A 12,432-nucleotide genomic window follows, 5' to 3' on the forward strand; every position below is an offset into this window, starting at 1 on the left:
AAACAGGACTGATGTCAATTAAATGTTTTATTCCCTGAAAAACAAAAGAAAAAATAGTTAAACCTAATTAACTAATAGTCACTTAATGCTTTATTCTCTCTAATTACACTTTCCGTCTTTTTCTTGCTCTGTTGGTGGAAGTATGTGTTGAATCGTGGGGAAACAAGTGTATCAGCATATCAGGCAAATGACAGATTACCAGTTCAGCCCTGTATGTAAGGCAAGGCAAGGCAAATGTATTTGTATAGCACAATTCAACAACAAGGTGATTCAAAGTGCTTTACAGAGACATTAGAAACAAAAACAAATAAAAAGCATGATTTAAAATTGATTAAAACAAGCAAACAAACTAACTAACTAAACACACACATTTCACACCTGTTCGCGTGATCTGAACCCTTATCGTAAGGGGAGCTACCAGTCCTTCTGTGGACGAGCTACTTTCTATTTTAAATTCCCTGAATACTCTCTAGTATGTAGGCCAGAAAGTACAAATGGGTGCTGTGCTGCTTATTTAAAAATATAAAATTGTTACTCAGATGATAACGTTGCCTCTAAGAATTTCATATTAACCCCCTGGAAAACGCAAAGTATTTTCACGCTAGTGGAAAAACTTCAGACGCTCCTTCTGTCTGCACAAAGAGCTGGAGGGTTTTTCCAGGAATTGTGATGGGGTTTTTTCGGAGAACTGACAGAACAGTGGGCGGTGACTTCATGCCTGTTGATCTTTAATGTGCATAAGATACTGTGGGATGGACCGCGGCAAGAAATGAAACACTTTAGCCGAAAATTTCGAAGTTACCCGGATCCGACGAAATCCTGGTTCCTGGTAGAGGTCTCAGGCGCAGGTGTGCCACAGGATAAACTGGTTGGACTGTCACCGTGTCAAAGAGTAACAACAGACTAACGTCTACTCCAACAGTCCAGCAGATATAAAGTGTATGAATTATTTGTAGGGCTGACCATCCCTAAATCATCTGTAAATATTTACCAAAGCAAGCAAGAGCAAAGAAATGCATTTTAAAGATATCAAATATTGAGCGCGTTTATTTCTATACAGCTGTTTGACCACCAGTTAGGCCAGTTATAAAACGATGTTCAAACCAAAAATGATGAGTTCAGAAGTTACATACCGGTCCGGCGTCTTCACAGAGGAGGCAGTCTCTACAACAGGCGGCTTATACAAAAGGAACATCGTATCAAACGAGACATACCTGTAACAGCTATGCGCAAGGAGGAGAATGTTTTTGTTAGCCGAGAATGCGATTGGCTACCAATCAGGCAGTTAAAGGAAACGCCCAGGTTAAAAAAAAAAAAAAGACATGGACTGTCTGCCACACGGAAAAAGCAGAGAACAGGTCGGCAGGTAAACTGTGACTGACGGGAGAGTTTCTGCATCCCAACAGGAAACTTCTGTGCTAAACAGCGGTGCGCACGGTGGAGCATTTAGCAGATAAATATCTACATATTTCCCCCAGGATCGGTAAAAACAAACAGAGCTGGAAGAGAATAAGAGTTCTTGGCTGTAGCTCAGGTGGTAGCGCAGGTCAGCTACTAACTGGAAGGTTCCTGGTTCGATCCCAGACTCCTCTGGTGTGCTTGCCAAATATCCTTGGGCAAGATACTAACCTCATGTTAGTCTCCGATGCATCCATCGGAGTTTGAATGATAGATAGCAAGCATTTAACAACTTGGAAACGGTGAATGAATTAGTTGTATGAAGCGCTTTGAGTGCTCATATAAGAGTAGAAAAGCGCCATATAAGAACAAGTCCATTTACCATTCTGTAGGTGGAAACAAACTGTTTCTTTTTACTGGATACACACACACACGCATTAACGCGGATCGCCCCGTGCGTGGGGCTGGACGGCGCTAACGTTGACGCCGTGCATTTTTACGGCATCTGGGAAAAATATCCGGACTAAAATCTGAGCCAAATCGAACATGCTGATCTACCTCCATTGGTGACCCCTCAGCTGTGGCTTAGGGTCATTGCATTAACAAGAAGGCCAGGAGTTCGATCCCTGACTCAGCATTACCGAGTGTTCTTGATCAAGATACTAAACTACAAGTTGACCCAGATACATCAAAGGGTGTGAATGTTTAGCAAAAAAGCTATTTATGAATGTGTGTTAATGAATGAGACCTGTAGTAAGAGTATGTTAGTAGAAAAGGACTCTTTTGCCCAGCCATGGTTATTATATAAATGAAAAAAAAGACATTAAAATTGTTTTAATATTAAACAGTTATTTAATTACATCAAACATGAAAAAAAAAATCAATGGATTCTGATTATACACCTGGAGAAAAACGATCGCTCCATTCATGGTTGTTAAGGCAGATTATTCATTTAACAGCTGAAAAGAGTCTGCAAACATTTTACCAAATAAAACATTTATCCACTTATCATTAAATGTAAATCCAAACCAGGCAGTCAAGTCATGTTTTGTTTCACTATGAGAACATGAGAGTTTGTTTTAGGTGTGAAGGTGGGCTCACCTGCTTTGTTTTTATAGTTTTCTTGGTTCACCCAAAGCCAATTTGAGTGAACTAGTAATTAGAATAAAGTGTTGAAAGTCAGGACGACTGCCCCTGAGGATGCTGGGAGCATTAAGGGTGATGGTAATTTTGTTCTCCAGCAGTGGAGGTGGAATATTTCTGGAGCAGAGCAGGAAGAACTAAACTTTGATGAAGCTAAAGACTAAACAAACAAAGTTGTGTCCGGATTTCTAAACGTTAAAGTAAAAATACAGAGAGCGATGATTCTTTGAGTTGTAATGGTTTCTTTCCCTCTAATAAATTCTCCTTGTTGATTTTCAGCAGGCACCCAACTCATGCTGAAGCCTAAAACTCAGATTATAGACCAGGCTTCATCACTGTGGGCGTCTTGTTTTCAGTCCAAATGTCCAGCATGTTTATTCTTTCATCTCTGAAGGCTGAGGGTCATCATCGAAGGGTCAGGGGTCACGGAATGGGTGTGTGTGTTTTAATTCGAGGGTCACTGCTCATTCTGCTGTGTGTCTGTGATGGTGGAGACTGCGCCCTGGCCTTTGCTGACATCACTGATACACGCCCACTGACCATCCATCGACTCCTTCCACAGCGTTACCTGAAAAGTTCATAAATAGTTTAATAAATAAACTATAAATAAAATCAGAGTCAGCGCTCAAATCTAATTCAACTTATTCTTTAGAGTTAAATATTAGCTTTGAGAAACAGCCATAATATCCTGAATCAATAAGGTTAAAAAAAAATAAGGGCAGAGCTCACTGCAGGTTGATAAAACCATATCAATAAAATATATTCTTCCAGACTGTGGCATGTTTAGTTTGCATATAACCAAGTCAGACAGAAGGAAATCAAATGATATCTATAATTTTATGTGGATTTGGTGTAAATGTGTATTTTCTACCTTGTTGTCTCCTCCTGAAACGGCCAGTATATTTCCAGTGATCGACCAGCTGACGTGCCACACCACATCGTTGAACTTGTGGAGCAGTTTGGCCGTCCAGGTGTTGCCTGCAGGGTCGTCACACGTCCAGATAAATACTCGTCCATCCTGGAAGAATGGAAAACAATTTCCCACATAACCCCAGTGGAAGAAAAACAGGAATGGTTTGATTTTATTCAAATACTTTTTTGCAAGCTGCCAATAACACTTGCTTTTATATGATACCACATTTTATGAAGCACTACAGATTAATGTAACCCGCTTATGAACTGGTGGATCTTTAATCTCACACTTGACTGAACCGGAGGCACACTCTGGCTCCATCTAGTGGTGAAAAACTTGTACCTAAGTTATCAAAACTTTATTTATAATGTCTGAATGAACACTTTATGTTTTAGGTGCTGGAAAGCAGAATAAATTGCATGTTCTGCATGTGTAATCACATCAAATCTCACCTGAGAACAGCTGGCAATGGTGCTGGTGGGAAGACCAATAGATGGAGCCCAGCCAACATCTCTCACCCAATCACTGTGAGCCTCCAGCTTCTGATCCTCCTTCCACTGCCCATCCTCCTCTCTGCAGGCAGGAAATATCAATCAGTGACAATTAGGTTTAAGAAAAAAACCAAAAACAAAACAAGAAAATGCTTCAGACCACAAGCCACCCTGAACCACACACTCATGCAGAGCTTTATTGTCTATACTTCAAGCAAGAAATGTATCTTCCTTGGATTCAGCCAATTAGGATAACCAACTAACCCAGTGTGTCTTGTGGTATGTGGGAGGAAGGAGGAGTACCCACAAGGGTACTGAAAGAACATGCAAACTAGGCACAGGAAGGCTCTAGCCACGTTTTTAAACCAGAAGCCTTTCTGCTGCGAGGTTCCACTCACCACTACCACACTTGTCACACAAGGATCACCGTGTTTGTGCTGTGGTGACATTAAATATCAAGATCAGTGAACTTTCCCCAGAGAACCGAAACTTTCTGAAGAGCGAACATCTGATTTATGTTCCACTGAAATATGTTTGTACTCCTCAGGTTTCTTTTGTAGTGTTCAATGCTTCTGATTGGTCAAGTGTTCATGTCTTACACAGCTATGTTATAATAATAATAATAATTTCTTAAATGCTTCTGAAACTTTGAGTGTGTTGCAGGAACACTGCCAGTGCTACCCATCAACCTCCTGGTATGCACCTATAGTATAAATTTGAAAATCCTTTGTGGGTTTCAGAAAAGTTGACCTTTGACCTTTTTACTGAGATTAGAACGTGTCCAAAAGTTTTAGTAGATGCACCTATGGTATGAACTGTAATTTCCTTCAGAGATTTTCAGAAAACATGAGCACTTACTTCCAGAGTTTGACCAGGTTGTCGCAGCCTCCGGAGACGAAGCGCTTGACGTAGTTTGGCTTCTGTCCCGATGGCTGATCAATCAAGCTGCCTGGAACTATAGCGGGAGCCCAGCTTACAGCGTTGCAGCCAATCTGCAGCAGAATCACAACAGTGTGTTACATCCAATGCAGGATGCTGCTAAAGTGACATTTCAAACATTCAGAGCAGTTTGTAAGTCTCACAGTGTGAGCATTGCTGATCTTCTTGACATCCCACTGCTGATCTCCAGTGAACGTGAGAAGGGAAATTGCTCCGTCTGAACTGCCACAGGCCAGGATTAGACCAAACTCATATGGACCCCAGCAGACTGAGTTCACTGTGGAAACACAGGAGGAGGCTCAATGAGACAGAGGCCTGAGGAGTCTATCAAATCTTAATGCAATAAATTGTGCTTCATTATTTTGTGAGCTGACACACCAAACTGATCTGTTAAACTTCTAATTCTACCGAGGACACAATCTACAACACCGGATTTCTGAGGAAGGGACAAAAAGAAACAAATAAAAGAGTACAAGGAGGGGAAAAAACAGCCAGAGGGACTCCAGATCAAAACACACTAACCTACTGAGAAAAATTCTCATAATCACTACAATAAAATTGAGCAATTAAAAAGGAAACATAACATGCAAGATGCCACTATAAGGTAAAGTGGCTGACAGGTAGAGCCACACCCCCCCCAAAACCCACAGTGAGGCATCTGATAAAAGACACTGTGGTGAAGGGCAATTACAAAGTGGAGCTACAGAAATGAGGAACTAGAAAATGATGGTTAAAAACCATAACACTGATACACCACAAATAACAAAAAAGGTCAGTCAATACACAGACAGTGATGGCTGGATCTTCTGTGAAAACACATTGCCCAACCCAGATTTTGTGTTTACACCTAAAGCAAAGTGATTTTCTTTGTGGTGAGAACAATAATGTGAATACAGGAAAATCCACTAAAAGTTAAAAATATTTAAATATATTTCATATATATTCGACAAGTTAGTAAAATTATTACATATACTTCAACTTTGGTGGCATTTTGCTATGAGGTTGGTTAAAAACCTAAAGTTTGAGATTCAGACTTTTTCCTTCTACCATTTAGAAAGACTGTTATCAACCTCTGAGGGCAGGTGGCAGCTGTTTTTTTTTATGTGCATTAAAGTTATATAAAAATTTTACCGTGCAAATGCAAATTCCTTGCTGACAGTTTAACCAAAAGGCATTTCCAGTGGAAACTGGCCGACATATCCTCAGCATAACCATGTATAGATTTCATTTTATTTATCGTTGCCCAACATTATACCGGTATTACCATGAATGGTATGATATGGCCCAGCCCTGTTATACCGACACAAAAATGTGGCAGGTTGAATAAGGAAAATGAATCAGAAGCCTTTTTGGTTAATTTCTGAAAAGCCTTGGACTGAGCACCCTGGATTTATTCTTGTATCCGTGGAGATCCAGTAAATGTCCTAAGTGTTCAATAAAAGATATTAAATGTATAGTGTTTAGGGCTGCCACGATTTGTCGACTAGTCACGATTACGTCGACTATCAAAATCGTCGACGACTGATTTAATAGTCGACGCGTCATTTGAAGCTTTGTAAGATCCCAAAAGACCCAGGAATAAGTAGCAGGATTTAAGAGTGTAATAACGGACTGAAACAGAAGATGGCAGCACTGCATGTACAAGGATGCCAGCTGCCGTTAAACCCCGAAGAAGAAGAAGAAGAAGAAGAAGCAGCTTTGTCCCAGAATTCATAGCGCGGCCCAGCTTAGTTTCCAACAATGGCGGTAGCTAGTTAGTTTTAATATTACTCTTATTATTCTTTCTGGGTCACAAAATAAACGTTTAACATATTTTCAGGCGAGAATGTAGCTGTGTAAACCTCAAATATCGGCTCAGTTTATCAGGACACCGCATATTTTCAAAAGCGCTCCGACGTTTTCGGAGACGTCTGTTACCCACTAGCTCGATAGCTAGCCGGGGGCTAGGTCACTAGCGCTGTGAGAACACCGGACTCCCGGCAAATTGTTTTCAAACCCACCGCCGTCTTTCGCTACTCAGGTTAAATATATATGAGTCACTTAGATAAATTAAAAATGTTGTTGTTTGGCTTTTTTTTTTTCAGTATTTTAGTTGTTCCTGAGTAAATCGGTTTGTCTGAGATTAAAGTTATAGTTTTTACACAGCTGAATAAACGTCAAGCAGACAGCTGATCATCAGAAGTGTGAGATGCTGGAGAATTTACTCCGGTGTCCTGTTATATTTTAGATAGCAAGGAGTTTATTAAACTCCACCGAGACAATCTGCTAATTTCATTAAAATTGAATAAACTATCATCTTGTCTTTATTTTTAGTTAGCACCTTAAAAGCTTAAAGCTGTAAGCTAATGATAGTTATATAAGAGCAGATGCTGCTGGTGCAATAAGCTGTAGTTTTACGTCCAATGGATGATGATCTGATTAGTCGACTAATCGCATAAATAATCGGTGACTAGTCGACTATCAAAATAATCGTTTGTGGCAGCCCTAATAGTGTTGTAATTGTAAATACAAAGAACATGAATTAAATAATCTGTGAGGATCTGATCTTTTCTTGTGTGAAGCCACCTGCATGTATAAGACAAGAATTGAGATTAAACTTGTATCAAACCCACCTGACGACTCGTGTCCGGTGTACTCGTACATCTTGTCCCAGGATCCGTTCTCTTCTTTCCAAATAATGACTTTTCGGTCGTAGGAACAGGAAGCCAGGATGTTGCCGAACATTGGATGAGCCCACGCTACCTGCCACACGGGACCCTCGTGGCTACAAAACACAAGAGATGCAAATTAGTTCTGTTTTTCACTGAGTACCTGGATTTGTCACCTGGCAATTAAATTACAGCAGACAAAAGTGCCAACAAGTTATATTTCATCACCACAAGTGATACAAGTTCATTTTTTAGCTTTAGACTCTTGGTTTGCTCAACAAACTGAGGCTTCATAGTAGAGCAGGGCGATATGACCAAAAATATTTATTACGATATACATTCGAAAATTTCGATAACGATATAACTGACGATATAATTGACACTAGACAAAATATTAAAGCGATATAAAAAATTTTACCGTGCAAATGCAAATTCCTCGCTGACAGTTTAACCAAAAGGCATTTCTAGTGGAAACTGGCCGACATATCCTCAGCATAACCATGTATAATATCCACAAAACTTAAACAGAGGTTAAACACACACAGTATGGTAACATTATGTTGAAGCTCAGCACGTATCACTCCGCGAGGCTCCTGCCTACGATAGCCGTAATGCTCCGACAATCCATCAAGCGGTGCGGCTTCGTAGCTCAGCAAAGTCGTACTAAAACATTTAACAGATTTTCGAGCGCCGTGTACATAAAATCGTTTTGAGGTCAGTAAACACAACCAGAGTTCATACATAAGGCACACGGGATTATAAGGGGCACTGTTGATTGTCAGAAAAATCAAAGAATTGATTTTAAGTGTGCCGTATTTTCCAAAAAACACGGTAATAACGACGACCCGCTAGCATGCTCTGCCAAAAATAGTGCTTTGTTGTGTATCTGAGGGACAAAAGCCAAACCAGTTACACACCAGTGAAGCTGCAGCATTTTTACAAACTAGTTCTGGTTCATCTGTTTCATTCAACGATCAGCTTTCGCCCTTCTCATTCTCTGCCGCCGCCATGCTTTTTCCACCATGTGAATATGAAAACAAAGGCACTGCGCATGCACGTTTATAGAATAGAATAGAATTCAACTTTATTGTCATTGCACATGCACAGGTACAGGGCAACGAAATGCAGTTATCCATAGTCTATAACAATATTTCATTTTCTTATTGTTGCCCAACATTATACCGGTATTACCGTGAATGGTATGATATGGGCCAGCCCTACTTCTTACCCTCTGAGGTCTGCCACAAGGATCTGCCCTCCGTTTCTGACGTCAAAGATCTTGACGGTGCGGTCAGAAGAACAGGTGGCGAGCCGAGTCCCGTAGTAGTCCATCTGGGCATCGTGCTGAAACAGACAGAGCAAAATGTAAAAACCTGAGTGAGAACCTCCACCTCTACCTTTCAATTTAAAGAATATTTTATACATTTTCAGCAACAAGTCAAAGTCAAAAGTAAAATGAACTTAAAAATGCTCATGGTGATTGTTCTGTGATAGTTTAAACATCATCTAACTGAAAATAAAAAGGATAAATGCTGCAACAATGATTTAGTCAAAAGAAAATACTTTATTCTCTTAAAAGGGATAGTTCGGATACTGAGGAGCTTTTGCACATCTTCCTTTGCTGGAGAATCAGCCTTAAATCTAAATAATGTGCTTTCTGTGGCTGTAGTCAGCAGCCAAAAGTAAACACAATAAATCAGTTTGCAACATTAAGAGTATTTTCACAGCTGCCATCAGACTGTTCTTTCCAACAGGGAAATGAAGCCATATCTATGAATGCACTGTATTCAAAACCGGCTTTGACACAAACATTGTCGTTACCTCATTGAACATGTTGGTCTACCACTGCCCTCTTAAGTTAGTTAATGTTATTGTGTCCCTTTCATGTTTTTGAGGGGTTACTTCAGATAAACGTGTAAAACACAAAAGTCCTACAGCAGACGTACAGGTTACAGTTTATAACAAACGTACAGCTAAGTCAAGTTCAAATGTATCTGTGGCAACAGTCACAGGGTATCAGTGGCAAGTTGTTAATGATTTGTTTCTGAAATTATTATTTTAATAGCCTTTGCCAAAGATGGAGCTCAGCTCAATGTGCTTCATCATGTATGACTTAATGATCACAATCAACAGTGAAAATCACTGTTTGTGTGAATTAACACAAAACAGGTTCAGAGTGGGCTGATGATGTTCTGCTGTGTGTCGTCACCCACTGACAATCCTGGTGTTATTGTTAATTTAATCAACTCAAATGTTCTTTTATATGTAATTTAGTTTAGTAGTCTGGACTTTATGAAACATAGTGACATATAGACATGTGAAAAAAGTCAGTTTAAAAAAAACTTTAAGTAGATCTTTGAAATAAACTTAGTACACCCTATTGTTTCTATGAAACGCTACATGTATTGGTCAGTATGTGAAATGCACAAGAGAGTACAACTGAACAAGTCTGGTTTGTTTGGAGAAAGCCTCGTCTCTCCCTAAAGAACATGGTAGCACTTCTGGAATAATGTTCTTTGGACAGACAAGATCAGGTGTAGAAGTCTAGTGAAAACCAAACTCAGCGTACTAGCACAAACATCTCTGACCAACTGTCAGCACAATGGTTAAGAGGTGCTGATTTGGGCTTGCTGTGCAGCCACTGCACATGGAAACCCTGCAGTTACAAGTCGACCATAAACTCCTCTGTATACCAAAGTATTCTATTTATTATTTATTTATTTATAAAGCACATTTAATAACAACAGAGAGTTGACCAAAGCGCTGCACAACGTAATAATTAAACAGTGGCATTAACAGCAACAACAGGTAAGAAAATTAAAAGAAAATTAGGATAAAAAGAATTGGTAACTCTCGTGCAGTATAAAAAGCCAAAGCGAAAATATATGTTTCAAAATGGGATTTAAAAGGATTGACAGTTGGGGCTTTTGTAATGTGGAGAGGTAGATCGTTCCACGTTTTCGGTGCCACAACCGCAAATGCCCAATTCCCTCTATGAACCATCCTAGACTTGTGTAAGGTAAGGAGTAAATGATCACTTGATCAAAGGCCTCTAGAGGACATATAAAGCTGCAAAAGGTCAGACAAATAGTCTGGTGCCTGACAATTTAGCGATTATTAAGTCAAAAGTAAGATTTTAAATTTTATTTTAATTTTGCACTGGAAGCCAATGAAGGGAAGCAAGCACCAGGGTAAAATGTTGGTGTCTCTTCACAGGAGTCAAAAGACGGCTGCAGCATTTTGTACAAGTGTCCTGCCAAACTGGACTGACTGACACCAACATAAAGTGAATTACAGTAATCCAGCTGAAATAAGGCAAACGCATGGATTGCTCGTTCCAAGTTTTTAAAGGATAAAAATAATCTCACCTTGGATATGAGCCTTAATTTAAAACAAGGACCGCTGAACAACTGAATTAATTTGTTTCTCAAATCTAATTTTGTTATCCAAGAAAACCCCCAGATATTTTTTATTCTGGAGTCAAATGTGAAGTCATCAGTCCGACAGCTAAAACTTGACTGAAACAGGGTCATGAATTAGGACAATGATCCTAACAGAACAGTATCAGTCTCTGATGATCAGCTAGCAGTGTCAGATCGCAGCAATATCAGTTTGTTACAACTGGGTTTAAGGACAATGGATAACACGTTACAGTGATAATATTTACTGACGTTTCATTGTACACATGTTTCTATCTCTAGTTATCACGCGTAAAAGCTCACTTACAGGTACTTAAAACAAGAAGGCTAACATCAGCTGTGATTAGCAGCTAGTTTCGGTTAAATGAAAAAGGGAAAAAAATGGAAAACTTACAATCATGTCCTCGTGAGAGGTGTCCACGGTATTAATAACAGAAACCTGAAATGAGCAAACATTATATAATTACAAATACTGCACATGAATTAAAATGTTCATTGATTTTCCTGCTACTACTAGCCACTTTGCTAAGGAGCTACTTGGACTTGGGCACGTCAGCAGCTAACGGTAACCGGGAAAATGCCACAAATGTCAGCGAACAGCTTCACCGGTGGCCTAAATGCAAAGTTATCAAACTCACCATGACCGTGACTGACACAGAAACCCCGAACAACACGAGTAATCCTCCTTTTTTAAAAGAAACCGGCTTCACCGACTACTCCGACGTGGCAACAAGTAAGATAACCGCTTCCCACAGAGTCCAACTGCACTTCATACCGGCGGAAACAACAACCAGTAAACAAGTGTTCCGCATAAGCGTTTAGACGAGATCACCTTAACCTTGTTTAGAAGCTAAATATGAACACATTCTAAATAAATTAAAATCCGATCCCTCCCAGATTAGTGAAAATATTTAAAAAAGCTACATTTTCTCTTTTTGAACTGATTTTTAAACATACAAATATCTCTTTCATTAAATATGGGCAGTTTCTTGTCATAATTTTGTCTTTTTTTGTCAAGTGACTCTGTTTTTGTTTCCACTCAAACCTCACCCAAACTTCGATATAATAATAATAATTTGTTAATTATTATTATTATTATTATTATATTATAATAATTATTATTATTGTTGTTATTGTTATTATTACGTGGTTACATGAAGAACACAGTTAACCCAAACTGTGCTGCATGTGTGAGTTATCAATAAAGTTGAGGAGAAAAAAATCTAAACGGCTACTGTAATTGTTGTTGAATTTGTTTATCAATAAAGTTGGGATAAAACTCCAAACGGTTAATGCTAACCGATAACCGTCGGCATTTTTTTCGGCAAATTAGCGTAAAAATAAGACTTGAAACTCGGTTTATCGGCACATTACCGCCTCCGTATGGCCGGTTGGACTCCGTGTGTCCACACGGCGGCGCCACAAAGCTGAACCACTTTCCCTTGCCGTCTATTTTTGGCCGGGCACGCCGAGTGTCGGGT

At 39.5% G+C, this 12,432-nt stretch overlaps 1 protein-coding gene across 1 annotated transcript; it reads right to left on the bottom strand.

The window, feature by feature from the left end:
* Nucleotides 1-2,292: 2,292 nt before the first annotated feature.
* On the bottom strand, nucleotides 2,293-11,702 carry sec13 (SEC13 homolog, nuclear pore and COPII coat complex component). The gene is made up of 9 exons (XM_085354742.1): nucleotides 11,590-11,702; nucleotides 11,346-11,390; nucleotides 8,761-8,876; nucleotides 7,497-7,648; nucleotides 5,028-5,161; nucleotides 4,804-4,937; nucleotides 3,907-4,027; nucleotides 3,413-3,559; nucleotides 2,293-3,109 (listed from the first exon to the last, which is right to left on the bottom strand). The coding sequence occupies exons 1-9, from the start codon at nucleotides 11,590-11,592 to the stop codon at nucleotides 2,999-3,001; spliced, it is 963 nt and encodes a 320-aa protein (XP_085210868.1). The 5' UTR covers nucleotides 11,593-11,702; the 3' UTR covers nucleotides 2,293-2,998.
* Nucleotides 11,703-12,432: the final 730 nt, after the last annotated feature.

The sequence above is a fragment of the Diplotaxodon limnothrissa genome, linkage group LG5 (genome assembly GCF_057381915.1).
Source record: "Diplotaxodon limnothrissa isolate DT_005_m linkage group LG5, D_limnothrissa_male_GT1.1, whole genome shotgun sequence".
NCBI classification, from domain to species: Eukaryota; Metazoa; Chordata; class Actinopteri; order Cichliformes; family Cichlidae; genus Diplotaxodon; species Diplotaxodon limnothrissa.